At 39.9% G+C, this 27,730-nt stretch overlaps 1 protein-coding gene across 13 annotated transcripts in view; it reads right to left on the reverse strand.

The window, feature by feature from the left end:
- Positions 1-27,730, reverse strand: part of PIP5K1B (phosphatidylinositol-4-phosphate 5-kinase type 1 beta) — a 554,522-nt gene that overhangs the window by 143,521 nt on the left and 383,271 nt on the right. For all 13 annotated transcript variants that reach the window (XM_060409393.1, XM_060409390.1, XM_060409396.1 and 10 more), the window contains 3 exons: positions 26,785-26,902; positions 16,463-16,615; positions 630-929 (listed from right to left, as the gene is read on the reverse strand). In XM_060409393.1, coding sequence (XP_060265376.1) covers positions 630-929; positions 16,463-16,615; positions 26,785-26,902 — 571 coding nt within the window. The remainder of the gene's footprint in view (positions 1-629; positions 930-16,462; positions 16,616-26,784; positions 26,903-27,730) is intronic.

The raw sequence follows: 27,730 nt of genomic DNA on the forward strand, positions 1-27,730 counted from the left end.
TTTACCATGTCAGAAACATTTATCCTCAACTTTGGTTTTAGTTTTTTTTCTTGCACATTGCCGGCTGATAACTCGCATCCTTTTGATAAAGGATTTGGCTACTTTGCATGGAAAGGCCTTTGCTCTGTCAAATCTCACTCCTGATTGCCTCCTATGCAGATCATATAAAGCAGTTTCAGTAAATGAACCCATCCCATGGTTTGGCATCTACAACGGATTTCTAGGGATCCATTTATCAATTGCATTAAGCGCATTTTCTCTAAGCCTCTCTCCCCTGTTGGAATCTTACTTCATCTAAGTTTTGTATTAATATGTGGCTTTTCTCAATAATCACTGTGTTAAACCCAAATTTCTTTTCCTTTCACTTTATCTTTCCCACAGAGGATGAAAAGAAACAAAAATCTTTGTGTCATTTGATCAAAGAAGGCTGACTTCGCTTATTAGTAAAATTAATAGATTCCAGACGACCGCGTTGTCATCCACCAGTTCCTTCAACAACAGGGAAGCATGGATCAGCACAAGGATTGGGAATGAGGGGATTCCATGTGTTGGCCTTTGGACCTTCCTTAAAAAAGTACATTACCACAGACAATTTTGCAAAGGCATTCAAAACAATGACATTTCCTTACCCGGCAGTCTCTCTGAAGTGTCTTCATGAGTGCATTGTATGTTTCTGTATCAAAATACAATCCTTCATGCATGTCCTGCAGGAAATCTAAGTCCTTAAACGTGGGGCTAGATTTCTCTCTCTCTTTTCGGGATGCTCTTCGCTTATAGGTTGAGCCTTTCAAGTCATATGTAAAGTGCATTCTCATGGAGCGTGGTAAAACATTGTTCATCACGACAATCCTGATGTTAATGCCCCCTGATTGCATGCAATACAGTCCATAAAATTTTGGCAAAAGAGTTCTTGGATTCTGGTTTAAATTCTAAAAAGAGAAAAAGAAAAAAAAAATGTTTAAAATGTACTTTTACAAAGCAACACTCCACTATGATGCGTTTTCATGTAAAATGATAATAGAAATGGAATGTGATTACTCTTGTTAATAGTCATTGCTAAAATTTTGCTCTTCCAAATCTAGTTTCTAAGTCAGCATATGGGAACTGCAACTTTATCATTCTGAACTCAGGGTGTTAAAAGTGGCGAAGAGTCGGACACCACTGAGCGACTTCACTTTCCACTTTCATGCATTGGAGAAGGAAATGGCAACCCAATCCAGTGTTCTTGCTTGGAGAATCCCAGGGATGGCAGAGCCTGATGAGCTGCCATCTATGGGATTGCACAGAGTCGGACATGACTGAAGCGACTTAGCAGTAGCAGAACTGAAAATGGACAGAATTTCCTTCTTTAATTAGTTACAACTAAAAACAGACAGAGATGTGATTAGTGCCATGTGTGATTATTCTTTAAGGCAGCTCAAGAGAAAATTAATTGCTGGGGTACAAGGGTGGACATTTAAAATTTTAATAGCTCCTGAGAAACTGTCTTCCAAAATGACCAGACCAGTTTACAACCACATTTCATTAGGTTACATATATACCACCACCCTTACCAATGCTGAGTATTATCCTACTTTACAATCTCTGGAAGCAAGGTTGGTGAAAAATGAAAATGTGTTTTCAAGTTACTTTAAATGTGAATAACACAGAGAACTAGAGAAATTTAATATTCTTATGTATTTTTAGCCACCTCTTAAAGATAATTTTGTGTTATTCTCCTTTGCTTATTTTTCCTTAGGTTTTTGTCATTGTTGGAGTTCTTGATATATTCTGGATATTTATTACTTTCCTCTTCTACTTGGGGTAAATATTTTCTTCCAGTATGTTGTCTTTTTTGTTACAAAAATAGACAATCTAACTTTGTTTTTTGGCTGCCTCACAGAGCATGCAGAATTTCCCCAACCAGAGATGGGACCCACGCCCCCCCTTCACTGGAAGCACCAAGTCTTAAGCATCAGACCACTGGGCTATAAAAATAAGGAATATGTGTCTGGTTTTGTTTCACTTTAAAAGTATGGGAAAACTGAAAAATAATTTTTGGGGTTGTTGTTGCTTAGTCGTTAAATCACATCCAGCTGCTTTGAGACTCCATGAACTATAGCCAACCAGGCTCCTCTGTCCATGGGATTTTCCAGGCAAGAATACTGGGGTGGGTTGACATTTCCTTCTCCAGAGGATCTTTCCAACCGCAGGATCAAACCCATGTCTCTTCCATAGGTGGGCAGATTCTTAACCACTGAGCCCACAGGGAAGCACCAAAAATAGTTTACTAAAAGGCATTTATAAATAAATTTAAAAAAAAAAAGGCATTTATATAATGAAAACTCTCTCTTCTATCCTTAATCCTTCCCCCATTTCCCAGCTTTTCTGGAAAATGTTCCTCTTTCTATCATTCTGGAAATATTCTATGTGCTTATGTTAATTTGATATCTGGCATTATTTTTGGTTTTATAGATGTTTTGCCTTTTCATGTAGTTATATTTATGAACTTGTTTCTCATGCTTTTTTTGTTTCTTATTTAGCAAGACTTTTTATACCCCAAGGTTATAAATTTCTTCCTTCTTCTTACAAGTTTTTAATAGTTTCGGTGGTTACATTTGGTTTTTACTCTGTATGGGATTAATTTTTTTCTTTCAGTTTTACTGAGACATAACTGACATACAGCAGTGTGTAAGTTTGCATAGAGCACTGATCTGACTTATATACATCATAAAATGAGTATCACAGTAAGTTTAGAAGAGAGTTCCTAGGATTTACTCTCTTAACAACTTTCATGTGTAACAGCAGTCCCAAATCTTTTTGGCACCAGGGACCGGTTTCACGGAAGACAATTTTTCCATGCATGGACCCAGGGGTTTTGGAGGAGATGGTTTTAGGTGACTCAAGTACATTACATTTATTGTGCTAGTGATAACTGTATTTACAGCTGCTCTCCAGGGCCAGCATCACTGCCTCAGCTCCACCTCATATCATCAGCCATTGGATTCGCATTAGGAGTATGCAACCTAGATCCTGTGCATATGCAGTTCACAGTAGGGTTTGCACTCCTGCGAGAATCTAAGGCCACCACTGATCTGACAGGTGGCGGAGCACAGGCCGTAACGTGAGTGACACAGAGTGTGACTGTAAGTACAGATGAAGCTTCACCTGCTCACCTCCTGCTGTGCAGCCTGGTCCCTAACAGTACCAGTCTGTAGCCCAGGGTTTGGGGACCCCTGATATATAACATGCAGCAGTTTTCATTATATTTATCATGTTTACATTAACATCCCTAATAGTTATTTATCTTGTAACTGGAAGCTTGTACCTTTTGACTACCTTCCTCTAACTACCCCTTCCCCCCACTTTCCACCTCTGGTAACCACAAATCTGATCTCCTTTTCTATGTGCTTGTTTTTGAAGTAAAATTGACCTACATAACTATGCTAGTTCCTGTTAGACAACATAGTGATTAGATATTTCTATACATTTCAAACTGATCACCACAGTAGGTCTAGTTAAAACCTATCAACACAAAGATACTACATATAGTCCCCACACCGTCCATTTCATAGCTATGACTTATTTATTTTGCAACTGGAAGTTTGTACCTAATTTCCCTCACCTGTTTCTCTCCTCCCCTGACCCTTCTTCCCTCTGACAACCACCTCTTTTGTTCTCTGTGTCTATGATGCTGTTTCTGTTTTATGTTTGATCATTTATTTGTTTTTAGATTCCACATGTAAGTAAAACAATACTGTATTTGTCTTTCTCTGTATGGCTTATTGTCACAAATGGCAAGATTTCATTCTTTTTTTTCTGGTTGAGTAATACTTCATTACATATGTATATCATATCTTCTTTTTCCATTCATTTAATGATGGGCACTTGAGTTGCTTCCATATCTTGGCTTTTGTAAAATAATGGTGCAGTGAACATAGGGGTGCATATGTCTTTTCAAATCAGTGTTTTGGTTTCCTTTGAATAAGTACCAGGAGTGGTATTTCTGGATCATACATAGTTCTGTTTTTAATTTTTTGAGGAATCTCCATACTGTTTTCCATAGTAAAGTAGTTTACATTCCCATCAATGGGCATGAGGGTTCCCTTTTCTCTACATCCTTGCCAACACTTTCTATTTGTTGTCTTTTTGATAATACCTACTCTGACAGATGTGAGGTGATATCTCACTGTGGCTTAGATCTGCATCTCTCTGATGATTAGTTATATTAAGCATCTTTTCCTGTGCCATCTGTATATCTTCTTTGGGAAAATGTCTAGTCACACAGTGTGCCCAATTTATTTTCATTTTTTTTGTTGAAGTATATTTGATTTATAATGTGTTAGCTTCTGGTGTACAGCAGAATGATTCAGTTATATATATACACACATACACATACATATATATACATGTATGTATAACTTTATACATATATAAGTAACTTTTTCAGATTCTTTTCCATTATAGTTTTTAGAAGATACTGAATATAGTTCCTTGTGCTATACAGTAGACCCTGTTGTTAATCAATTTTATATAAAGTAGTATATCTATTAATTCCAAATTCCTAATTTATCTCTCTACCTCTTTCCCTTTTGGTAAGTGTAAGTCTGTTTTCTATGTCTGTGAGACTCTCACTGTTTTGAAATTAAGTTCATTTGCATTTTCTTGGTTCCACATATAAATGATACCACATATTTCTTTATCTGACTTAATTTCCCTTAGTAAGAGAATCTCTAGGTCCATCCATGTTGCTGCAATTGGCATTATTTAAATTTTATGGATGATTAATATTCCATTATTTATATATGTACCATATCTTCTTTATCCATTCACCTGTTGAGGGATGCTAAGGTTGCTTCCATGTCTTGGTTATTGTAAATAGTGCTATGAACACTGGGGTGCATCTTTTCAAATTAGAGTTTCTCCACCTATATGCCTAAAAGTGGGACTGTAAAATCATATGGTAGAAATATTTTTAGTTTTTCAAGGAATTTCCATACTGTTCTCCCCAGTGGCTACACCAATTCACATTCCCACCAATAGTGTAGGAGGGCTTCTTTTTCTGCACATCCTGTCCAGTATTTATTATTTATAGACTTTTTAAAGATGGCCATTCTGATGGGTGTGAGGTGATACCTCATTGGAGTTGTGTTTTTTTTTTAATATTTCACAATTTTATTTATTTTTTAATTTTTATTTTTACTTTATTTTGCTTTACAATACTGTATTGGTTTTGCCATACATTGACATGAATCAGCCATGGGTGTACATGAGTTCCCAATCCTGAACCCCACTTCCACCCCATATCATCTCTCTGGATCATCCCCATGCACCAGCCCCAAGCATCCTGTATCCTGTATCGAACATAGACTGGTGATTCATTTCTTACATGATAGTATACATGTTTCAGTGCCATTCTCCCAAATCATCCCACCCTCTCCCTCTCCCACAGAGTCCAAAAGTCCATTCTATACATCTGTGTCTCTTTTGCAGTCTCAAATACAGGGTTATCATTGCCATCTTTCTAAATTCCATATATATGTGTTAGTATACTGTATTGGTGTTTTTCTTTCTGGCTTACTTCACTCTGTATAATCGGCTCCAGTTTCATCCACCTCATTAGAACTGATTCAAATGTATTCTTTTTGATGGCTGAGTAATACTCCATTGTGTATATGTACCACAGCTTTCTTATCCATTCATCTGCTGATGGACATCTAGGTTGCTTCCATGTCCTGGCTATTATAAACAGTGCTGCGATGAACATTGGGGTACACGTCTCTCTTTCAACTCTGGTTTCCTCGGTGTGTATGCCCAGCAGTGGGATTGCTGGGTCATAAGGTAGTTCTATTTGCAATATTTTAAGGAATCTCCACACTGTTCTCCATAGTGGCTGTACTAGTTTGCATTCCCACCAACAGTGTAAGAGGGTTCCCTTTTCTCCACACCCTCTCCAGCATTTATTGCTTGTAGACTTTTGGATTGCAGCCATTCTGACTGGTGTAAAATGGTACCTCATTGTGGTTTTGATTTGCATTTCTCTAATTATGAGTGATGTTGACCATCTTTTCATGTGTTTGTTAGCCATCCATATGTCTTCTTTGGAGAAATGTCTATTTGGTTCTTTGGCCCATTTTTTGATTGGGTCGTTTATTTTTCTGGAATTGAGCTGCAGAAGTTGCTTGTATATTTTTGAGATTAGTTGTTTGTCAGTTGCTTCATTTGCTATTATTTTCTCCCATTCAGAAGGGTGTCTTTTCACCTTGCTTATAGTTTCCTTTGTTGTGCAGAAGCTTTTAATTTTAATTAGATCCCATTTGTTTATTTTTGCTTTTATTTCCAGAATTCTGGGAGGTGGATCATAGAGGATCCTGCTGTGATTTATGTCGGAGAGTGTTTTGCCTATGTTCTCCTCTAGGAGATTTATAGTTTCTGGTCTTAGGTTTAGATCTTTAATCCATTTTGAGTTTATATTTGTGTGTGGTGTTAGAAAGTGATCTAGTTTCATTCTTTTACAAGTGGTTGACCAGTTTTCCCAGCACCACTTGTTAAAGAGACTGTCTTTAATCCATTGTATATTCTTGCCTCCTTTGTCGAAGATAAGGTGTCCATAGGTGTGTGGATTTATCTCTGGGCTTTCTATTTTGTTCCATTGATCTATATTTCTGTCTTTGTGCCAGTACCATACTGTCTTGATGACTGTGGCTTTGTAGTAGAGCCTAAAGTTAGGCAGATTGATTCCTCTACTTCCATTCTTCTTTTTCAAGATTGCTTTGGCTATTCGAGGTTTTCTGTATTTCCATACAAACTGTGAAATTATTTGTTCTAGCTCTGTGAAAAATACCGCTGGTAGCTTGATAGGGATTGCATTGAATCTGTAGATTGCTTTGGGTAGTATACTCATTTTCACTATATTGATTCTTCCAATCCATGAACAAGGTATATTTCTCCATCTATTAGTGTCCTCTTTGATTTCTTTCAGCAGTGTTTTATAATTTTCTATATATAGGTCTTTAGTTTCTTCAAGTAGGTATATTCCTAAGTATTTTATTCTTTTCGTTGCAATGGTGAATGGAATTGTTTCCTTAATTTCTTTTTCTACTTTCTCCTTATTAGTTTATAGGAATGCAAGGGATTTCTGTGTGTTGATTTTTTATCCTGCCACTTTACTATATTCACTGATTAGCTCTAGTAATTTTCTGGTGGAGTCTTTAGGGTTTTCTATGTAGAGGATCATGTCATCTGCAAACAGTGAGAGTTTTATGTCTTTTCCAATTTGGATTCCTTTTATTTCTTTTTCTGCTCTGATTGCTGTGGCCAAAACTTCCAGAACTATGTTGAATAGTAGCGATGAAAGTGGGCACCCTTGTCTTGTTCCTGACTTTAGGGGAAATGCTTTCCATTTTTCACCATTGAGGATAATGTTTGCTGTGGGTTTGTCATATATAGCTTTTATTATGTTGAGGTATGTTCCTTCTATTCCTGCTTTCTGGAGAGCTTTTACAAAAATGGGTGTTGAATTTTGTCAAAGGCCTTCTCTGCATCTATTGAGATAATCATATGGCTTTTATTTTTCAATTTGTTAATGTGGTGAATTACATTGATTGATTTGCGGATATTGAAGAATTCTTGCATCCCTGGGATAAAGCCCACTTGGTCATGGTGTATGACCTTTTAATGTGTTGTTGGATTTTGACTGCTAGAATCTTGTTAAGGATTTTTGCATCTATGTTCATCAGTGATATTGGCCTGCGTAGTTTTCTTTTTTTGTGGCATCTTTGTCAGGTTTTGGTATTAGGGTGATGGTGGCCTCACAGAATCAGTTTGGAAGTTTACCTTCCTCTGCAATTTTCTGGAAGAGTTTGAGTAGGGTCGGTGTTAGCTCTTTTCGAAATTTTTGGTAGAATTCAGCTGTGAAGCCATCTGGAACTGGGCTTTTGTTTGCTGGAAGATTTCTGATTACAGTTTCAATTTCCATGCTTGTGATGGGTCTGTTAAGGTTTTCTATTTCTTCCTGGTTCAGTTTTGGAAAGCTGTACTTTTCTAAGAATTTGTCCATTTTATTGGTATATAATTGCTGATAGTAGTCTCTTATGATCCTTTGTATTTCTGTGTTGTCTGTTGTGATCTCTCCATTTTCATTTCTAATTTTATTGATTTGATTTTTCTCCCTTTCTCTCTTGATGAGTCTTGCTAATGGTTTGTCAATCTTATTTTCCCTTTCAAAGAACCAGCTTTTGGCTTTGTTGATTTTTGCTATGGTCTCTTTTGTTTCTTTTGCATTTATTTCTGCCCTAATTTTTAAGATTTCTTTCCTTCTACTAACTCTGGGGTTCTCCATTTCTTCCTTTTTTAGTTGCTTTAGGTGTAGAGTTAGGTTATTTATTTGACTTTTTTCTTGTTTCTTGAGGTATGCCTGTATTGCTGTGAACTTTCCTCTTAGCACTGCTTTTATAGTGTCCCACAGGTTTTGGGTTGTTGTGTTTTCATTTGATTCTATGCATATTTTGATTTCTTTTTTGATTTCTTCTGTGATTTGTTGGTTATTCAGAAGTGTGTTGTTCAGCCTCCGTATGTTGGAATTTTAAATAGTTTTTCTCCTGTAATTGAGATCTAATCTTAATGCATTATGGTCAGAAAAGATGCTTGGAATGATTTCGATTTTTTGAATTTATCAAGGTTAGATTTATGGCCCAGGATGTGATCTATCCTGGAGAAGGTCTGTGAGCACTTGAGAAAAAGGTGAAATTCCTTGTTTTGGGGTGCAATGTCCTACAGATATCAATTAGGTCTAACTGGTCTATTGCATCATTTGAAGTTTGCATTTCTTTGTTAATTTTCTGTTTAGTTGATCAGTCCATAGATGTGAGTGGGGTATTAAAGTCTCCCACTATTATTGTGTTATTGTTAATTTCCCCTTTCATACTTGTTAGCATTTGTCTTACATATTGTGGTGCTCCTATGTTGGGTGCATATCTATTTATAATTGTTATATCTTCTTCTTGGATTGATCCTTTAATCATTATGTAGTAGCCTTCTTTGTCTCTTTTCACAGCCTTTGCTTTAAAGTCTATTTTATCAGATATGAGTATTGCTACTCCTGCTTTCTTTTGGTCTCCATTTGTGTGGAATATCTTTTCCAGCCCTTCACTTTCACTCTGTATGTGCCCCTTGTTTTGAGGTGGGTCTCTTGTAGGCAGCATATATAGGGGTCTTGTTTCTGTATCCATTCAGCCAGTCTTTGCCTTTTGGTCGGGGCATTCAACCCATTTACGTTTAAGGTAATTACTGATAAGTATGATCCCACTGCCATTTACTTTATTGTTTTGGGTTCGGGTTTATACACCCTTTTTGTGTCTCCTGTCTAGAGAATATCCTGTAGCAATTGATAGAGAGCTGGTTTGGTGGAGCTGAATTCTCTCAGCTTTTGCTTGTCTGTAAAACTTTTGATTTCTCCTTCATATTTGAATGAGATCCTTGCTGGGTACAGTAATCTGGGCTGTAGGTTATTTTCTTTTATTACTTTAAGTATGTCTTGCCATTCCCTCCTGGCCTGAAGCGTTTCTATTGAAAGATCTGCAGTTATCCTTACGGGAATCCCCTTGTGTGTTATTTGTTGTTTTTCCCTTGCTGCTTTTAATATTTGTTCTTTGTGTTTGATCTTTGTTAATTTGATTAATATGAGTCTTGGGGGTGTTTCGCCTTGGGTTTATCCTGTTTGGAACTCTCTGGGTTTCTTGGACTTGGGTGATTATTTCCTTCCCCATTTTAGGGAAATTTTCAACTATTATCTCCTCAAGGATTTTCTCATGGTCTTTCTTTTTGTCTTCTTCTTCTGGGACTCCTATAATTCGAATGTTGGAGCATTTTATATTGTCCTGGAGGTCTCTGAGATTGTCCTTCATTTCTTTTAATTTGTTTTTCTTTTTCCTCTCTGATTCATTTATTTCTACCATTCTATCTTCTATTTCACTAATCCTATCTTCTGCCTCCGTTATTCTACTATTTGTTGCCTCCAGAGTGTTTCTGATCTCATTTATTGCATTATTCATTATATATTGACTCTTTTTTATTTCTTCTAGGTCCTTGGTAACCCTTTCTTGCATCTTCTCAGTCCTTATCTCCAGGCTATTTATCTGTGATTCCATATTGATTCCAAGATTTTGGATCATTTTCACTATCATTATTTGGAATTCTTTCTCAGGTAGATTCCCTATCTCTTCCTCTTTTGTTTGGTTTGGTGGGCATTTCTCCTGTTCCTTTACCTGCTGGGTATTCTTCTGTCTCTTCATCTTGGTTATATTGCTGCGTTTGGGGTGGCCTTTCTGTATTCTGGCAATTTGTGGAGTTCTCTTTATTATGGAGTTTCCTCACTGTGGGTGAGGTTGTATCAGTGGCTTGTCAAGGTTTCTTGGTTAGGGAAGCTTGTGTCAGCGTTCTGATGGGTGGAGCTGGATTTCTTGTCTCTGGAGCACAATGAAGTGTCTGGTAATGAGTTATGAGATGTCTATGGTTTTGGAGTAACTTTGAGCTGCCTGTATATTGAAGCTCAGGGGTGTGTTCCTGTGTTGCTGGAGAATTTGCGTGGTATGTCTTGCTCTGGACCTTGTTGGCTCTTGGGTGGTGTTTGGTTTCAGTGCAGGTATGGAGGCGTTTGATGAGCTCCTATTGATTAATGTTCCGTGGATTCAGGAGTTCTCTGATGTTCTCAGGATTTGGACTTAAGCCTCCTGCTTCTGGTTTTCAGTTTTATTTTTACAGTAGCCTCAAGACTTCTCCATTTACACAGCACCAATGATAAAACATCTTGGTTAAAGATGAAAAGTTTCTCCACACTGAGGGACACCCAGAGAGGTTCACTGAGTTACATGGAGAAGAGAAGAGGGAGGGGGTAGTTAGAGGTGACTGGAATGAGATGAGGTGGGATCAAAAGAGGAGAGAGCAGCTAGCCAGTAATCACTTCCTTATGTGCACTCCACAGTCTGGACTGCTCAGAGATGTTCACGGAGTTATACAGGGAAAAGGAGAGGGAGGAAGTAGACAGAGGTGGCCAGGAGGATAAAAGAGGGAAATGAAAAGGAGAGAGACAGATCCAGCCAGTAACCAGTTCCCTAAGTGTTCTCCATCATCTGGAACACAGAGATTCACAGAGTTGGGTAGAGAAGAGAAGGGGGAGGGAGGAGACAGAGACAACCTGGTGGAGAAAAAGGAGAGTCCAAAGGAGGAGAGAGTGGTCAAGCCAGTGATCTCACTCTCAGGTAAAATTGGGTACTGAAGATTGGGTTTTTTAAAGTACAAAATTGACAACAAATATCAAAAAGCAAAGATTAAAAATCTAGAGTAGAGGTTGGATTTTCAAAAATACAATATTAAAGAAAAGAACAAGAAGAAGAAAAAAAACAAAGTCACAAGAATTATTAAACAACAACCACCACAAAAAAAAATATATATGGTGTTTGCTTTAAAAATAGGGTCTTTTTTTTGAAAAGTAATAGTAGGTTATAAAAATTAAAATTAAAGGAGAAATAGAGGACTTAAAAATTTTTTAAAATTAAGAAAAAGGAGAAAAAGAAAAGAAAAAACAATCAAACAACATCAACAACAGCAAAAGAGAATGGTCATAAAAATAGTAAAGATATATCTGGGACTTTCTCTGGTGTTGTGGGCAGTGTGGAGTCACTTCCAAGGCGTTTCCCTCTGTCTAGCTTCTTCTGTTTGCTGGTCTCTTCAGTGTCTGATTTCCGCCCTGACACAAGGGGGGCGGTGGTGGACATTTTTTTTTTTTTTAAGGCTCACTTGTTCAGTCACGCTGTGCTGTGGGGAGGGAGGGATGCTGCAAACAAATAACACTGGTGTGTGTTTGCAGTGTCTCAGCCACGCTGGGCATGCCCCTGCACACGGCACACACTGTTTAGGCTCTATGTTGCTCCGCCGGGAACTGTCTGAGGCCGGCCCTAGGCTGCATGCACCTCCCCAGTCTAAGCCGCCCAGGCTCGGCTCTCAGGTAGCCCTCAGAGGCACAGATCCGGTTGGGCCTGCGTTTTGTGCCCTTCCCAGGACTGAGTAGCTCAGGTGTTTGGCAAGCGTGGTCGCTGCAACTTATCACCTTTCCTGTCCCTGCTGCTCAGTTTTCTGGGTGTACTGCTGGTGCCCCTTGTCAGGTGGATGGTGACTGTCCAGGACCCCAAGAAGTCTTAGCAAGAAAGCCTGCTTGCAGTTTGGTAGGTAAAGTCTCTCCGGGGCTGTAATTGCCCTCTTCCAGCCCTTATGGCTCTGGCTGCCTGTCACCAGAGGGGGATGGTCTGCAGCCAGCTATTTCTGTTCCATCCTTTGTTCTGTGCGTGGTCCTGGCGGTGTCCTATTTTAGAGCTTTTCGCGTGGTAGCTATCCCACAGTCTGGTTTGCTAGCCCAAGTTAGTTTGCTCTGGTTACACTCGGGGCATTCCGGCCCGATTCTTAAAAAGCACTGTAGCCCACACCTCCCTGCCCAGCCCCCAGTTGCTAGTGGTGGATGCAGGCGTCTGTGCTGCTTCTCCACTGGGGAAGTTACCATTGGGCTCGTAATCTGTTGCTTTTAATTATTTATTTATTTTTCTTCTCTGTTATGTTGCCCTCTGTGCTTCCAAGGCTCACCACAGACTCAGCAGCGAGAGTGTTTCCTGGTGTTTGGAAACTTCTCTCTTTTTAAGACTCCCTTCCCAGGACGGGACTCCCTTCCCAGGACGGAGCTCCCTCCCTACCTCCTTTGTCTCTTTTTTCATCTTTTATAATTTTTCCTACCTGTTTTTGAAGACAATGATCTGCTTTTCTGGGTGCCTGATGTCCTCTGCCAGCATTCAGAAGTTGTTTTGCAGAATTTACTCAGTGTTGAAATGTTCTTTTGATGAATTTGTGTGGGAGAAAGTGGTCTCCCCATCCTATTCCTCTGCCATCTTAGGACCGCCCCCCCACTCATTGGAGTTTTGATTTGTATTTCTCTAATTTGATTTGCATCTTTTCATGTGCCTGTTTTTGACATTTTTAAAAGATATTTTAAGTGAGTTGTTTATTATTTACTTTCCAAGTTGAGTTTTATGAGTTTTTTTTATACGTTTTGGATATTAACCCCTTATCATGTATATCATTTATGAATATTTTTTCCAATTTAGTAGGTGATATTTTCATTTCATTGATAGTTTCCCTTTATTGTGCAAAGTGTTTTAGTCTGATGCAGTCCCATTTATTTATTTTTTGCTTTTGTTTCCCTTGTCTGGAAGTAACTGTATGTGAAAGATCTGAAATAGAGGATTTTTTTTTTTCAAATGGATAACCATTTATTAAACGGTCTGTCCTTTCTCAATTGAATTTAAGTCCCTCCTATATCATGCAATAAGTTGTCAAATACACATGGGTCTATTTCTAGACACTTTATTTGAATCCATTGATCTTTTTGTCTGGATTTCCCTGGTGGCTCAGACAGTAAAGCATCTGCCTACAATGCAGGAGACCCAGATTCGATCCCTGGGTTGGGAAGATCCTCTGGAGAAGGAAATGGCAACCCACTCCAGTACTCTTATCTGGAAAATCCCATGGATGGAGGAGCCTGGTAGGCTATAGTCCACGGGGTCGCCTACCAGTCCATTTGTACAGATCTTTTTGTCTAGATCTGTACAAATGCCACCACTTTAATGCTAGTATAGATTTACACATTTCTGGTGTATGTTCTGGCAGGCCTAACATTTTCTCCTTTGCCAAAATGTATTGTCCATTTCTATAGGCTTGCTTTCCTGTTTGTTTTTATTTTTCCTTGTTTTTTTTTTTTTTCTTTTGTAATATTGTATTGGTTTTGCCATACATCAGCATGCATCCACCACAGGTATACACATATTCCCCATCCTGAACACCCCTCCCACCTCCCTCTCCATACCATCCCTCTGGGTCATCTCAGTGCACCAGCCCCAAGCATCCAGTATCATGCATTGAACCTGGATTGGTGATTCGTTTCATGTATGATATTAAACATGTTTCAATGCCATTTTCCCAAACCATCCCACCTTCTCCCTCTTCCACAGAGTTCAAAGGACTGTTCTATATATCTGTGTTTCTTTTGCTGTCTCGCATACAGGGTATATATTTTGAGTAGTTATACTCAAAATCACTGCAGATGGTGATTGCAGCCATGAAATTAAAAGACGCTTGCTCCTTGGAAGAAAAGTTATGACCAACCTAGATAGCATATTGAAAAGCAGAGACATTACTTTGCCGACTAAGGTCCGTCTAGTCAAGGCTATGGTTTTTCCTGTGGTCATGTATGGATGTGAGAGTTGGACTGCGAGGAAGGCTGAGCACTGAAGAATAGATGCTTTTGAACTGTGGTGTTGGAGAAGACTCTTGAGAGTCCCGTGGACTGCAAGGAGATCCAACCAGTCCATTCTGAAGGAGATCAACACGGGGATTTCTTTGGAAGGAATGATGCTAAAGCTGAAACTCCAGTACTTTGGCCACCTCATGCGACGAGTTGACTCACTGGAGAAGACTTTGATGCTGGGAGGGATTGGGGGCAGGAGGAGAAGGGGACAACAGAGGGTGAGATGGCTGGATGGCATCACTGACTCAATGGACGTGAGTCTGAGTGAACTCTGGGAGTTGGTGATGGACAGGGAGGCCTGGCGTGCTGTGATTCATGGGGTCGCAAAGAGTTGGACACGACTGAGTGACTGAACTGAACTGAACTGAATATTCAAAAAGTTACTGCTGGAAATTCTAGCAAATACGTTAGAAAAGATCATTGATGGAAAGCATCCTTATCTTTTTCTACTACTTTCAGTGAAAGAGCTTTTGTTCTTCTCCATGAAGTTATGTGAACTCTGGGAGATTGATAAATGTTGGTTTTTATGCCTACTGGTTTATTTGCCTATTATGTAAAACTTTCCAATTTTAAGAATTCTCTCTGATATCTAGATGGATAACCACATAATGCTCACATTTTTTCTTGTTAATAAGATGAATTATATTATTTGTTATACTAGCTTACATGGTTGGGATAAAATTACTTGGTTAGGCTAAATTTTAAAATTTTACTTAATTTAATAGCCACATATGGCTAATGGCTACCATATTGGACAGTGCGGTTCTACAATAAGAGACTAATCTACCTAAGCTTAGAAATAGAGAAGTTTAAGATTTACTCAATTAGATTAACAAAGAGTGCTATGTGAGTTTGACTGCAATTTTAAATTATTTAAAAATGTGTATATGACTAGGATACATTTGAAAGGATATATACCAAATGCTAGCAATGTGTATCTCTGAGAAAATAAATACAGTTGGTTGCCTTTTTTCCTTTTCTGTATTTTCTATTTTCCCTAATATAAAGTAGGTAATTTGTGCTAAAAAAAATTTCCCAGTTTTGTTCAGGATCAAAATCCTTTAAAATCTGCGTATGCTGCCCACTAAGATTTTTGTTTAGATTTTCAATTCCTATATTTATATGTGAGACTAACTTAGGGCAGTTACTGTTATCTTGAGCAGACTTTGGAATTAAAAAATATTTTTACAGTCTAATGAGCTATATGGCGTATCATCAATTTTGTTTTGAAACAAAGATGACAGTTATCACCTCTCATAGCAAATGAATAGCAGAACTGTGGCTTTTGAAATCCTGCTACCATTCTAATCACAGAAAATTAATAACTGCCATGAAAGTACAAAGAAATCAGAGGTTTGAAAGCAACAAAACTACTGAGGAAAATGTTTATTTTTTAAAATCTGGTCTAAATGTTTAGCAAATAAATCCAAATCCTGGGCTAGGTTATAGTTTCTTTGTCTCTAAAATGTTACATGGAAGGTGATTTTCATGTTGTATTTGACCTATGATATCCTAAATTCTGAAGTGTGATGGCTAAAAGTGGCTAATAATGAATGTGTGTTCCTATAAGGTGCAGGAGTTAAAGATGCACCCTCTGGACCCCCACTGCTTGTGTTCAAGCCCCCGGATCTATAGCCCATTAGCTAAATAACCCTTGGCAAGTGATTCCATTTATCTTTGTCTCAATTGCCTCATCAGTTTTACAGCTTAGTCCTCAATGAATGTTAACTACTCATATTACTACTACATACAAAGAGCTCTGCAATACATTGTTTCCTTTATCCTGCATCCTGGATCCTGTCTTTATTACAACCACCATGGAAGACAGGTGTCTCCCAGCCTTCAAAGACTGAGGCTCAGAGCTTACCTTATTTACTCCTGGTCACACAAGTTAGTTGATGGCTGAGTGGGATATGAGCCCAGGACTGAGTCAGTCAAAAGCTATGCTCTACTACATAGTTCTACTTACTTCTCAAAATCTATTCAATCAATTTCATAGTATACTCTAAATGCAAATTAAACCTCATCAAAGAGAAAGAAACATGTCAGAGTCACTGAAAAAAAAAAACATTAAAAAAAAAACTGTGGAGGAAAGTAGTTAAATCTTAAGTAGAAGCTTTAATTATGTGCACTTACCATGTAATAGCCTGGTAGTAGCTTCTGAAGGAACTCTGCTTCTTTATGCTGAACTGTTTTGATGATAAATTCATCATCACTGGTCACAAAAAACAAGGATCCACTGGCTCCAGGGTTAGACAGCTCTATTAGAGGTTCACTGCATATGGAATACTACAAGAACAAATACATAAGCAGTAAAAATACATTAATGTGTATGATGCGTCCAGTGAAGAAAATCCGAGCATTACATGTCTTACCCATGCTAAAACAGGAAGCCCTCTCCAAGAGCTTGAAGAGGAGACTCTAAGTATACTAAAATGGCTCTTACGAGATTTCTAAAAATTTAGCTGATCCATTTACCTTAATAAAAGAATCAGGAATCACCATATTTGTTCAATAACTCCAGAGTGGTGTTGACCAAGGCACTTTGTTTCTAGCATGTGCCCACAAAATAAGAATGGAAGGTGTGGGCCCCACTGTGTATTCATCACTTGACACCAACACATATTCTTGTCTCACTGCTTACTCTCCTAAGAGAGGTCATTCACTCAGGATTTCAACAAAGAGATGACTCTAACATCTGCATCTCCAGCCAAGATCTCCCTTGTGCGATTCAGAGCTGTATGCCTACCTATGTAACAGACATTTCTACTTAGTTATACCACAAACACTTCATATGTAACAATTTCAAAAGTAAGTTCATCTCAGCCTGTGGTTAGCCCATGCGGTGCCTTGGTAGTGATTAGAAAGAAGGAACTCGTTTTCCCCCTGGTATATACAGCTCTGAGCCATAAACAGGTTGGTGAACAGATAAAGGATAGATTCCAGTCTTCACTCCTTCACCTTAGCCAGGTATTCGTGGGTGGTACACACCCTGTACAACTATACATGCTGACTAGATCATCTTTTCCTCCCCCATCCTGCATCTTCTCTCTTTCTCCCTATCTTATAAAAAGGAAGCATCGTTCATACCCCCTCTCTTATAGAAAGGAAGCATCATTCACTGTTCTCCAAACCAGAAACTGGGACATCATCCTTGATGTTTCACATTTGTTCATCTTCCATATCCAGTCTACTGCTAATATCTGCCCCATTCATGACATCTCTTTTTCAAATTCCTGAAATTCAGTGGTTTCATCATTCTATACCTTGATTATGTGGCAAGCTCCACCTGTTCTAAGCTATCCACTCTTGACTCCTCCTGAGCATCCTCCACAAGGAAACCAGAGATCTTTCCAAACTGCACAGCCTTCCATGCCTTCAAACCTTTCTGTGGGTTCCACTGTTAACAGAGACAATTATATCCAAGTTTCTTCATCCAAGAGCGTTCAACTCCACAGATGACAAAGCTCTGCTCTTCAACCTTCTCTCTCATCCCTTTCCTCCTTAAATTGTACCTCTAACTCCAGAGAACTATCTCTCAGTTTCTCACGCGTGTCACACACTCTTGATTATTGACTGCATTTTCTTCTATCAGAAACCACCTTCATGCTACCTTCATCTGGCTGAATACCACCAAAAAAAAAAAAAAACTTCCTTAAAAAAAAAACAAAACCTTATTTTCTTGACAACAGACACTGGACTACCATTATATGACAACAAATTATCTTTGGTAGGATATATATGCACTTAAACACTTGACATATGGATTTTATCATCCACTTGGCTTGCTAATTCTTCATGAAAACCCTTAGGATGATTTGGTTAATATCACATATGATTCTAGTTCTATGTCAGAAATGCATTATCCATGTTCATTCAACATTTAAAAAGTACCTACTGAGTGCAGATAGATGCACTGCCCCAGGCACTTAAGAAGCTTATATAGTAGTAGGAGGAAACAGCCAACAAAAAAGTAAATAACTTACACATCAGAATGTGCTTAATTGCTGTTGAGAGAAAGGACACAGGGAAAGGGGGATGGGAGTAGCACCAACGATGGAGACAAGGTGGCCACTAAAAGCCTTATTGGGAAGGTGGCATTTGAGGAGAGGCCTGGGGATATCTGGAGAAAGCGTACTAAAGGCAGAAAGAAGGGCAAATGCTAAGATCTTGAGACCTGGAGAGTTCACGGCACAGCAAGGAGGCCACGGCTGAAGCAGAGGGAGCAGAGAGGACAGCTGAAGGGGAAGAAGCCAGAAGGGTCTGGTGGGACAGACAAATATATAGGCTATATACGGAATGTGGCCTTTTCTTTAGGGGAGCTGAAAGCCACTGGAGGGTCTGGAGCAGAGGACCACACACTCCCTCTGCTGTGCTGAGAGGCCCCAGGAGGAGGACAGAAGGAAGACACAGTAAGGAGGCTGGTGTAGTGACGCTGGCCTCCAGTGTCGGCTGGAGGCACTTGCTCCGGAAAACTCTGCCTGGTTCTGTGGGTCCACATCACCTGCTTCCTGGCACTGGATGCTCTCATCACAGAAGACACCATGTGAACGTGTTAGTTGCTCAGTCATGTCTGACTCTTTACAACTCATGGATTGCAGTCCGCCAGACCCTTCTGCCGATGGAATTCTCCAGGTAAGACTGGAGTGGGTTGCTATTCCCTTCTACAGGGGATTTCCCCAACCCAGGGATTGAACCCAGGTCTCCTGCATTGCAGGCAGATTCGTTACCATTTGAGTACCACAAAATACCTTAATTGCCTGTTTACTTATTCCAAGTTCCCTCTAGACTACAAAACTCTATGAGGGCAGAAACCATGACTCTTAAATTCTGATATGGTTCAGGATCTGTGCCTTGTACACAGAAGGGACTCAATAAATTTTTGTCAAATAAATGACTGAAATTTACCAACAACTGAAGGGCTGTCAGTCTCCCCAAGTAGTGCTCCAAACCAGCAGAACAGGCAATTTTAGGTTTATGAGTTTAGTGTTTATTAGTTAATAATCCCTATTACTGACTTATAGAAACACTGTGGGCAGAGAAAAAGGTTAGGAAGCTAATGTGTGAGACCAGCCCAGCCCTGCTGAGAGGCAATAGCAGGGATTTAAGGAACTATATTTTGAGGATGGAGGCATTTGAAATCACCAGGGCTGAACATCCTTCAAAGTGTTTTATCTGGGTTTGTGAATATGTAAGTCCTTATCAAAGAAACATCTGAGAGGATATGAGGATATGAGGAAGAAGGGAAGGACGGAGGAGAAGAAACAGAGAAACTGGGAGAAAAATGATTAAAAGGCAGTGTCTAGATGTTACCTTTTAAACAATCCTGCTTTGGCAGTACTGTGAGTAAGGGAAACAGAATTCTCCAGGAATAAAAAGAAGCAAGAGTTCATTGCCTTTCTTAAGATCACTGGTAACTTCCATCCCCTACCTTCTCCTTTTTCCTCCAGCCTTGCTTCCTGAAGCTCTCCTGCTAAACAGCACTGCAACCTAAGCCCTTAAGAATGAATTGAGGATACGCAAGGAAAATAAAAACAGTCATCAGCCTCCACATAGGATGCTGTAAAAGCCAAGAGGAAGCAGAGGGAACCTTTCCTGCTCTGGGCAGAGTCCATGTGGAAGGAAAGGCCTGGGTTTGGAATCAACTGACAGTTTGTAAAATCATGACTCTGCCAGTGGCTAGTCACGTGACCTTGAGTAATTTAGCATCTTAGAGTCTTAGAAACCTCATCTCTAAAATAAAGATGGTGATATATACTTGATAGCATCTCAGAGTGTTAAAAATAAATGTTTTTGAAATCCCTGGCAAGAGTGACCACTTAGGCACTGCTGTTGCCATTTTTCACTACATGCTCAGCAGTGCCCTAGGATGTACTGAGAGTTTCAGCCTAACTCCCATGACAAGAAGGCTACTCAAAGTATACACTAAGATGATCTTGGTGAAGCAAGAAAAGAGATGGGTGGGGGGTGATAAGTTAGGAGTTTGGGATTAAGACATACTACTCTACATAAAATAGATAAACAGCAACAAGGACCCACTGTATAGCACAGGGGACTCCACTCAATATCTTATAATAATCTATAATGGAAAAGGATCTGAAAAAGAGTATATATTCATACACATATCTATATATCTGAATCACTTTGCAGTATACTCGAAACCAATACAACACTGCAAGGTAACTACACTTCAACTAAAGAAATTAACTTTTTAATATTTTTCTTTTTTAAAGAAAAAGTGGGTGATATGTGTAATGACGAATCTGAGACTCAGGAAAATACAGGTGTAAACCCCATTCTCATAAAAAATGAAGGCAGATCCCAGACTCTCTTAGGATTTTGATTCTTTATTCCATGGGTTTTGGATTTCTGGCATCCATTTCTAGAATCCTCTTGTGGGTAGGAGTAAATGTTGTGAAAGTACAAAAACAACAAAGAATGCAGAAATTAGGGGCTGCAAATAGAGAAATTAGGGGGTGATTCAGGAAGAGCTGTCTAGGGAAAACTGGATTCAGATGTGAACATCTGCTTCCAATTAAAGTCTCAGATTCTTCCAGAAGCAGTGACATGAACTGGAGACTCTCATTGGTTACTAACTGCCAAATACTCCTTTATTATGCAATTTACGGATGAATATGAATGGAGAAATCAGTTGTTTTGCCCTCTTTCAATAACCATTTTGGGGTCACTTCTAGCACAGTGTCAGTCTACAATAAGTTGGCATTAGGATGCAGAACCCCTTCTACCATTATCACCTCTGATTCTATGGCTTTTCACCTGGGAACTCTGTTAGTGTTCTCTGCTAAGCTAGCCTCTTCAAAATGTTGCCTTTTCAGAGCAAATAAAGAGGAGCTATGGGAACATTTTAATTAGCTGTGATCCCTGTGTGCACCTTGATGCACCTTCCTGGCACCCGCACTGTGTAAGCTGTTGCAGGGTGCTCATTCCCTGCCTTCTATTTCCTGCAGGGCCTCCTTATGTACCCTGGAAAGAATGCAAAGCACAGTCCAGCTGGGCTCTGCCAAGGCAAATCAACGCTGTAAACTTGCACAGTGAGGTGGAGATCATTTTTGCTGCCACTTCTTCCCCTCAATGGTGTTTAATTATTTACCCTGCTCTCTTTCTTATGGGTGTCAATAAACCTAAATCACCCTGGACTTGGGAATACCCAGGCACCTGGAAAAGAAGGAAATTAACCAAAGGCTTGCTGCCTAAGCAGAAATGGGGCAAAAATGCTCTGGGGCCCCTTCCCCTGGGAGGTCTTTATTTAGGAACAAATAAGGAAGAAGGAGCATTTGCGTTGCTTTGTAGTATATGTGGATGCACGCTCACCACGCAGTCTCACATCCAATTGTGCACGTTTCAACATGAATTTGTAATCAGCACGCACTTGGTGAATTTTAATAGTACTGAGAATGTAATCAGAGTAATTCAGGCTGAAATCCAGATGCAACAGCGTAAGACTAAGCAGAAATACACACATATCACAGGGATCTGATATCAAATCTATCTATAGTGACCAATCCCTACATCTTCGCCTTTCCCCTTCGGTTTAGATCAGTATATCTTCACAAATTTGGGTTTAGATAGCCCTAGTTTGATGGATGCCAGGATGTATTTGTGATGTATGCCTTATCCTTTTTTCTCCTTCACGTGGTGTTTCAAGGGACATCTTATTTCATTCTTCTGTTTTTTGGGCTTAACCATTCCAAAATATGCTTTGTTAGGTGTATTTGACCTCTTTGTCTCATTTTTCAGAATGGATAACCACAGTTCACAGTTTGGTGGCTAGGGAGTGACCACCTTGAGACCATACCTTTTGGGTTTTTTGTGGGGGCCGTGCTGTGCAGTTTGTGGAATCTCAGTTCCCCAACCAAGGATTGAACCGGAGTCCAGGGAATTCCTACCATCTAATGACAGGTCTGGAGAAGGCAATGGCACCCCACTCCAGTACTCTTGCATGGAAAATCCCATGGATGGAGGAGCCTGGTAGGCTACAGTCCATGGGGTTGCTAAGAGTCAGACACGACTGAGTGACTTCCCTTTCACTTTTCACTTTCATGCATTGGAGAAGGAAATGGCAACCCACTGCAGTGTTTTGCCTGGAGAATCCCAGAGACGGAGGAGCCTGGTGGGCTGCCATCTATGGGGTCACGGAGAGTCGGACACAACTGAGGCGACTTAGCAGCAGCAGCAATAACAGGTCTAAGACTCAGTGGTTGGAAGCATGTGAGACTATGGTTCTGGCTTGGGCTGTGCCTCCACCCCTCAGCATGGGTAACCTTGGGCACTTCCCTTCACCAGTGTCAGATTCCTCATCTACAGTGAAGAGTTGGGCTAAAAAGTCTCTGAGGTTCTATCTGACTCTCTGAAGTATAATGCCTCAGGCAAAAGACCCCTTCTTCATCTATCACACTCCAGATCACTGGGTAGGGTCCTCAGATACAGTGCTTTGGAGGTGAGCCTCCAGGAGCTCCAAGACCAATAAGGGGAGCTGCCTGAGCCTGGGCAGGGGGAGGTCCTGCCACTGGGGACAAGGTAGCCACGTAGTTAGAGGCCCATGGCCCTTGTTCTGTCTTCTGCAGTTCCCAGAGATGGGTCCGGTTATGGAACTGCGTGTACAATTAACAAGGAAGGTGGAATGCAATCAAACAAAAGCACATTAACCTGCCCGGTTTTATCTGCGCCACACCCCACCCCCAGCTTTTTATCACAAAAATTTCAAATATACATAAAAGTAGAGAACTGTGCAATTAACATTCATGTGTCTATCTTCCGGTTTCACAGCTATCAGCTCATAGCCTATCTTGTCTCTTTATATCCTTAATCCTTCCCCTGCCTGCTTTCTTCAGATTCTTTAAAGCAAATCACAGACATTAAATCATTTCTCCAATAAATATTTTACTGTTGTTCAGTTGTGTCCGACTCTTTGTGACCCCATGGACTATACAGTCCATGGAATTTTCCAGGCCAGAATACTGGAGTGGGTAGCCCTTCCCTTCTCCAGGGGATCTTTCCAACCCAAGTATTGAACCCAGGTCTCCTGCACTGCAGGCAGATTCTTTACCAGCTGAGCCACCAGGGGAGCCCAAGAATATTGGAGTGGGTAGCCCATCTCTTCTCCAGTGGATCTTCCCAACCCAGGAATTGAGCTGGGGTCTCCTGCATTGCAGGTGGATTCTTTACCAGGTAAGCTACTATTTGTCTCTAAAGGATGGGGATTCCTCTTATAAAAGAGAACCACAATACCCTTATCCCATCCCTTTACAAAAAATATCTTCCATGTAATCAAACATCTAGTGAGTCTTTACATTTCACTAATTTCCTAGAATTAAAAAAAAATAACTGGTTATTCGAATTATTTGTCCCTGTCTTTCTAAGGGCTAACCTGAAGATACAACTCTAATACTTTGAAACTCCAGTACTTTGGCCACCTGATGCGAAGACTGACTCATTGGAAAAGACCCTGATGCTGGGAAAGATCGAAGGCAGGAGGAGAAGGGGACGACAGAGGATGAGATGGCTGGATGGCATCACCAACTCAATGGACATGAGTTTGAATAAACTCTGGGAGTTGGTGATGGACAGGGGGCCTGGTATGCTGCAGACCACAGGGTCGCAAAGAGTTGGACACGAATGAGCAACTGAACTGAACTGATCTTTCTAATATTCTTGATCAAAACCTTCCTTTCCTGCTATACCATTCAAAGTCCTATCTAATGCACTTCCTTTCCTGCTATACCATTCAAAGTCCTATCTAATGCACTTGCATATCTGGTCTCATAGTCCTAACACTGCTCCTCATCCTTACATGCCATTCCAACATCTTTCCCTTTTCCCCCACCTACTCAAATTTAACTGTAATTTCTAGGTCATGGTTAAACCATGCCATACCCATAAGAAGCCTTCCTAATCATCGACCCAAGAGAGAGCAATTTCTCCCTCCTTTGAAATCTTCGAGCATTTATTGTTTCTCTTCCTCTTTTTATTTACTGCCTGGTAGAAGAGGTGGTTTTCCCACACCAATCATCATCCCAATTGGATTCTAAGTTCTTTGAGTGTCATGACTCATAATTTTTTTGAATCTCTCCATAATTATTAGCAAAGTGTTTTAGTTACAGTTGCTGTTCAAAGTACCCAATAATCAATTAACAACTTTCTGCCAGGTACATGAAGGAGGACTTCTGCTTTGAGAAGCCATCAGCATAGCCTCCTGCTCCTTTGTAAACATTCTGACCCCATTATGAAGGTAATTTTTCCAGCTTAAAGGCTCATTAGGAAACTGTATAAGCTGTGTGACTTGTTGCTTAGAGAAAGGCCTTCCCAAGGAAAGAAATCCTGTGAGGCAGACTGACTAAAGAATGGGCTTCCTAGCCTGCAAGTTGATGGCCATTGGCCCACTAAACGGAGACCTGTCAGGGTAGACAGCCAACTCATTACAATGATTGAATCTGTGTTATGAAATGCAAGTCTGGGGCATCACCTTGATTGGCAGAAGCTCCAGGTAAGTCAGAAAGAGAGAATCCATTAACTTGTAACATATGGCAGAAGATGAGCTATCATCAATCTTGTTTTCAATAACACAGTATCAAGACCTCATTGGGTTCTCCAAACATGTTTCCTGAATAACAGTGACCCTCAGTAACTACCAAATGGCCAGAAACTAAAGGATCTTCCCTAATGTAAATCCTGCCCCACATCCTGCAAATGCCTGTGTTCATGTACTTGTGCGGTTAACAGGGCAGGGTTGACATTGCTGTGGAAGCACCTAATCTCTCCACCAGCGGGGTGTGGAGAGGTAGAGGTGTGGGGTGTGGGGAAGCAGAGAGCGGCACAGCCATCTGACAGATGTGAAGTGACAGCTTGTGTGGTTTTGATTTGCATCCCTCTGTTACTAGTGATACTAAGCATCTTTTCACGTACCTGTTGGCCATCTATATGCCTTTTGGGGGGGAAATGTCTATTCACAGCCTCTGCTTATTTTTAAATCAGGTTGTTTATTTATTTTTGATGTTGAGTTGTGTGTGAAAGTCACTCAGTTGTGTCTGACTCTTTGCGACTCCATGGACTATACAGCTCAGGGAATTCTCCAGGCCAGAATACTGGAGTGGGTAGCCGTTCCCTTCTCCAGGGATCCTCCCAATCCAGAGATCGAGCCCAGGTCTCCCACACTGCAGGTAGATTCTTTACCAACTGAGCCACCAGGAAAGCCCAAGAGTACTGGAGTGGGTAGCCTATCCCTTCTCCAGCAGATCCTCCCAACCCAGGGATTGAACCGGGGTCTCCTTCATTGCAAGTGGATTCTTTACCAGCTGAGCTACCAGGGAAACCCAAATGTGAGTCGTATGAGTGCACATTTAAGGCAGCAGGATGCCCACAGTTCTACACAGTTCTCATGCTCTGTGAAGACTTACTATTACTTCCTTGAGCAACCAGTATACTCTTTCATTCATCAGGAAGAAGTTTTCCATAGCGCTCAACTGAGGGAGAGGGTCATTCATGGGTTTTATCAGCTCAGAACAGAATCAGCTTTGAATTTAATCATTTGTACAATATTCAAACTATAAAACAGACTTTAAATATTCTCTGTTATTAAGTAACACATGTTGCTGTACTTCTTCTGCGAAGGATTATTCTCAGGTCTGGCTCAAGTCTTACTAAGATCATTCAGAATGGAATGAACAATAAATACTTGATGGTATCCTTCCTAAAGCTTCTTGAAAACCAATTTTCAAGAGCCCCAGGGTGTTAACAGTGATCAAATTATAAGATAAACCATTTTTCTCTTGAAACAGAAAGAAACTTCTTGGCTTCTTGAACAGGAATAAGGTAAAACTCTGAGGTCACATCAGACTTTCTCACAAAAAGCCTGCTGTGTTTGTACTGGCTGTGTGCCAAAAGGCAGACAGGGAGAAAAGACAGACTTAAGGATAAAACATGCCCTCATACCAAATAAAAAATACCTTCAGAAAGAGCCCACATGAAGAGCTGTTTAGGACAAAACTATCCAGCTTCTCTAAAATCATATTCAAATTGTTGGTCAAGGTAAACATGGCCATGGGCCGTGGCAGGTTTGAGATGAATGGTACAAATAAGGCAATTAAAATAGGAAGACTTTCAAAGAGAACCCGATCAGCAAAACTCACAGGAGTATTTATAGCTAATCATATCTCTTAGAAGAATTATCTAAAGTAGCAACTGAATTCCACTTATTTAAATATCAATTACCGCAGTAGATTCTATAGCTATCAGGTAAAACTTAGAGTCAAACCACATTTCCTGAAGCTAAATTTATAATCGTTATAAAACTTGATCCTTTTGCTATGCTCCAGAGTTTTGTAAAGTAAGAGACCCAGGCCATTTGTTGCTGTTGCTATGAGACACTTGTTGCTATTGCCAGGAGACAAATGTTGACGTCACACATTTCTGGAGAAGGAAGGAAAATGATAAGTCCTTACCAAGTAATCATCAGGCTTGATACCAAAAAGTTCTCTGAAATATCGGAATGCTAGTGGAGCATACGTCTTAAATCTGAAGTCTGGGTAGTGATGTGCTGGAGTCAGATTGCTCCCTTCACTGCAGTTAAAATGTTAAACAAACAAACAAACAAACAAACAAAAAAAACGAGAGAGAGAGAGAGAGAGAAAGAACATCAGCAAAGACAATTTTGACTTCAAATTCTAGCTCTATTAATCCCATACCAATTTCCCCTCTAGTAAAACATCCCTTGATACTGAGTCTCTCTAAGCTAGTGTCACAAAGGCCAACGGCCATCAGGGAAAAACAGCTGCTAATGCAGCAAGGGCCACTCCAAGCTCACGTCCCCTGCCAGTCACAATGTGTCGTCAGCCTGAAAATTCTTCATCCCCCTGTGTCTCCTTTCTGGGAAAATCACTCCATTCTCTCCAATGAAACCACTGCTGTAATGCTTTAGGTATAAGATCCAGTGTTTGGAGCAATTTCAAAAATGCATTTTTTTAGCCATGGATTTTGAATATTGCATAAACATTTTAAACTAGGAATAAATAAAATAACTTAGAAAATGTCTCACCAACAAAGAATCAACACAGTGGAAATAGATGGGTGTTGAATCTAAACTCTTTCTTATATCCACAGTTACAGGGAAAAGACCTTAAATATTTAGGGATTTTAAAACCTATTTTCTATTCCCATACATATCATGATTTTTTTCCTCTTCTGGGTTCATCTTTGAAAATTTTTGTACAAAATCTATGACAAGCATAACGTATAAGGAGATCAGCAAATACTCATGCACCTAAACTGTTGCTTAAGAAATAAAATATTATTCATGTAGTTCAATTGCCTTTAGTACTTTTATGGATCATATACTCATCCTTCTCCTTAGAGACATCCACTACTCTGAATTTTTATGATTTTACCATC

The sequence above is a fragment of the Ovis aries genome, chromosome 2, assembly GCF_016772045.2.
Source record: "Ovis aries strain OAR_USU_Benz2616 breed Rambouillet chromosome 2, ARS-UI_Ramb_v3.0, whole genome shotgun sequence".
In the NCBI taxonomy this organism is placed as follows: Eukaryota; Metazoa; Chordata; class Mammalia; order Artiodactyla; family Bovidae; genus Ovis; species Ovis aries.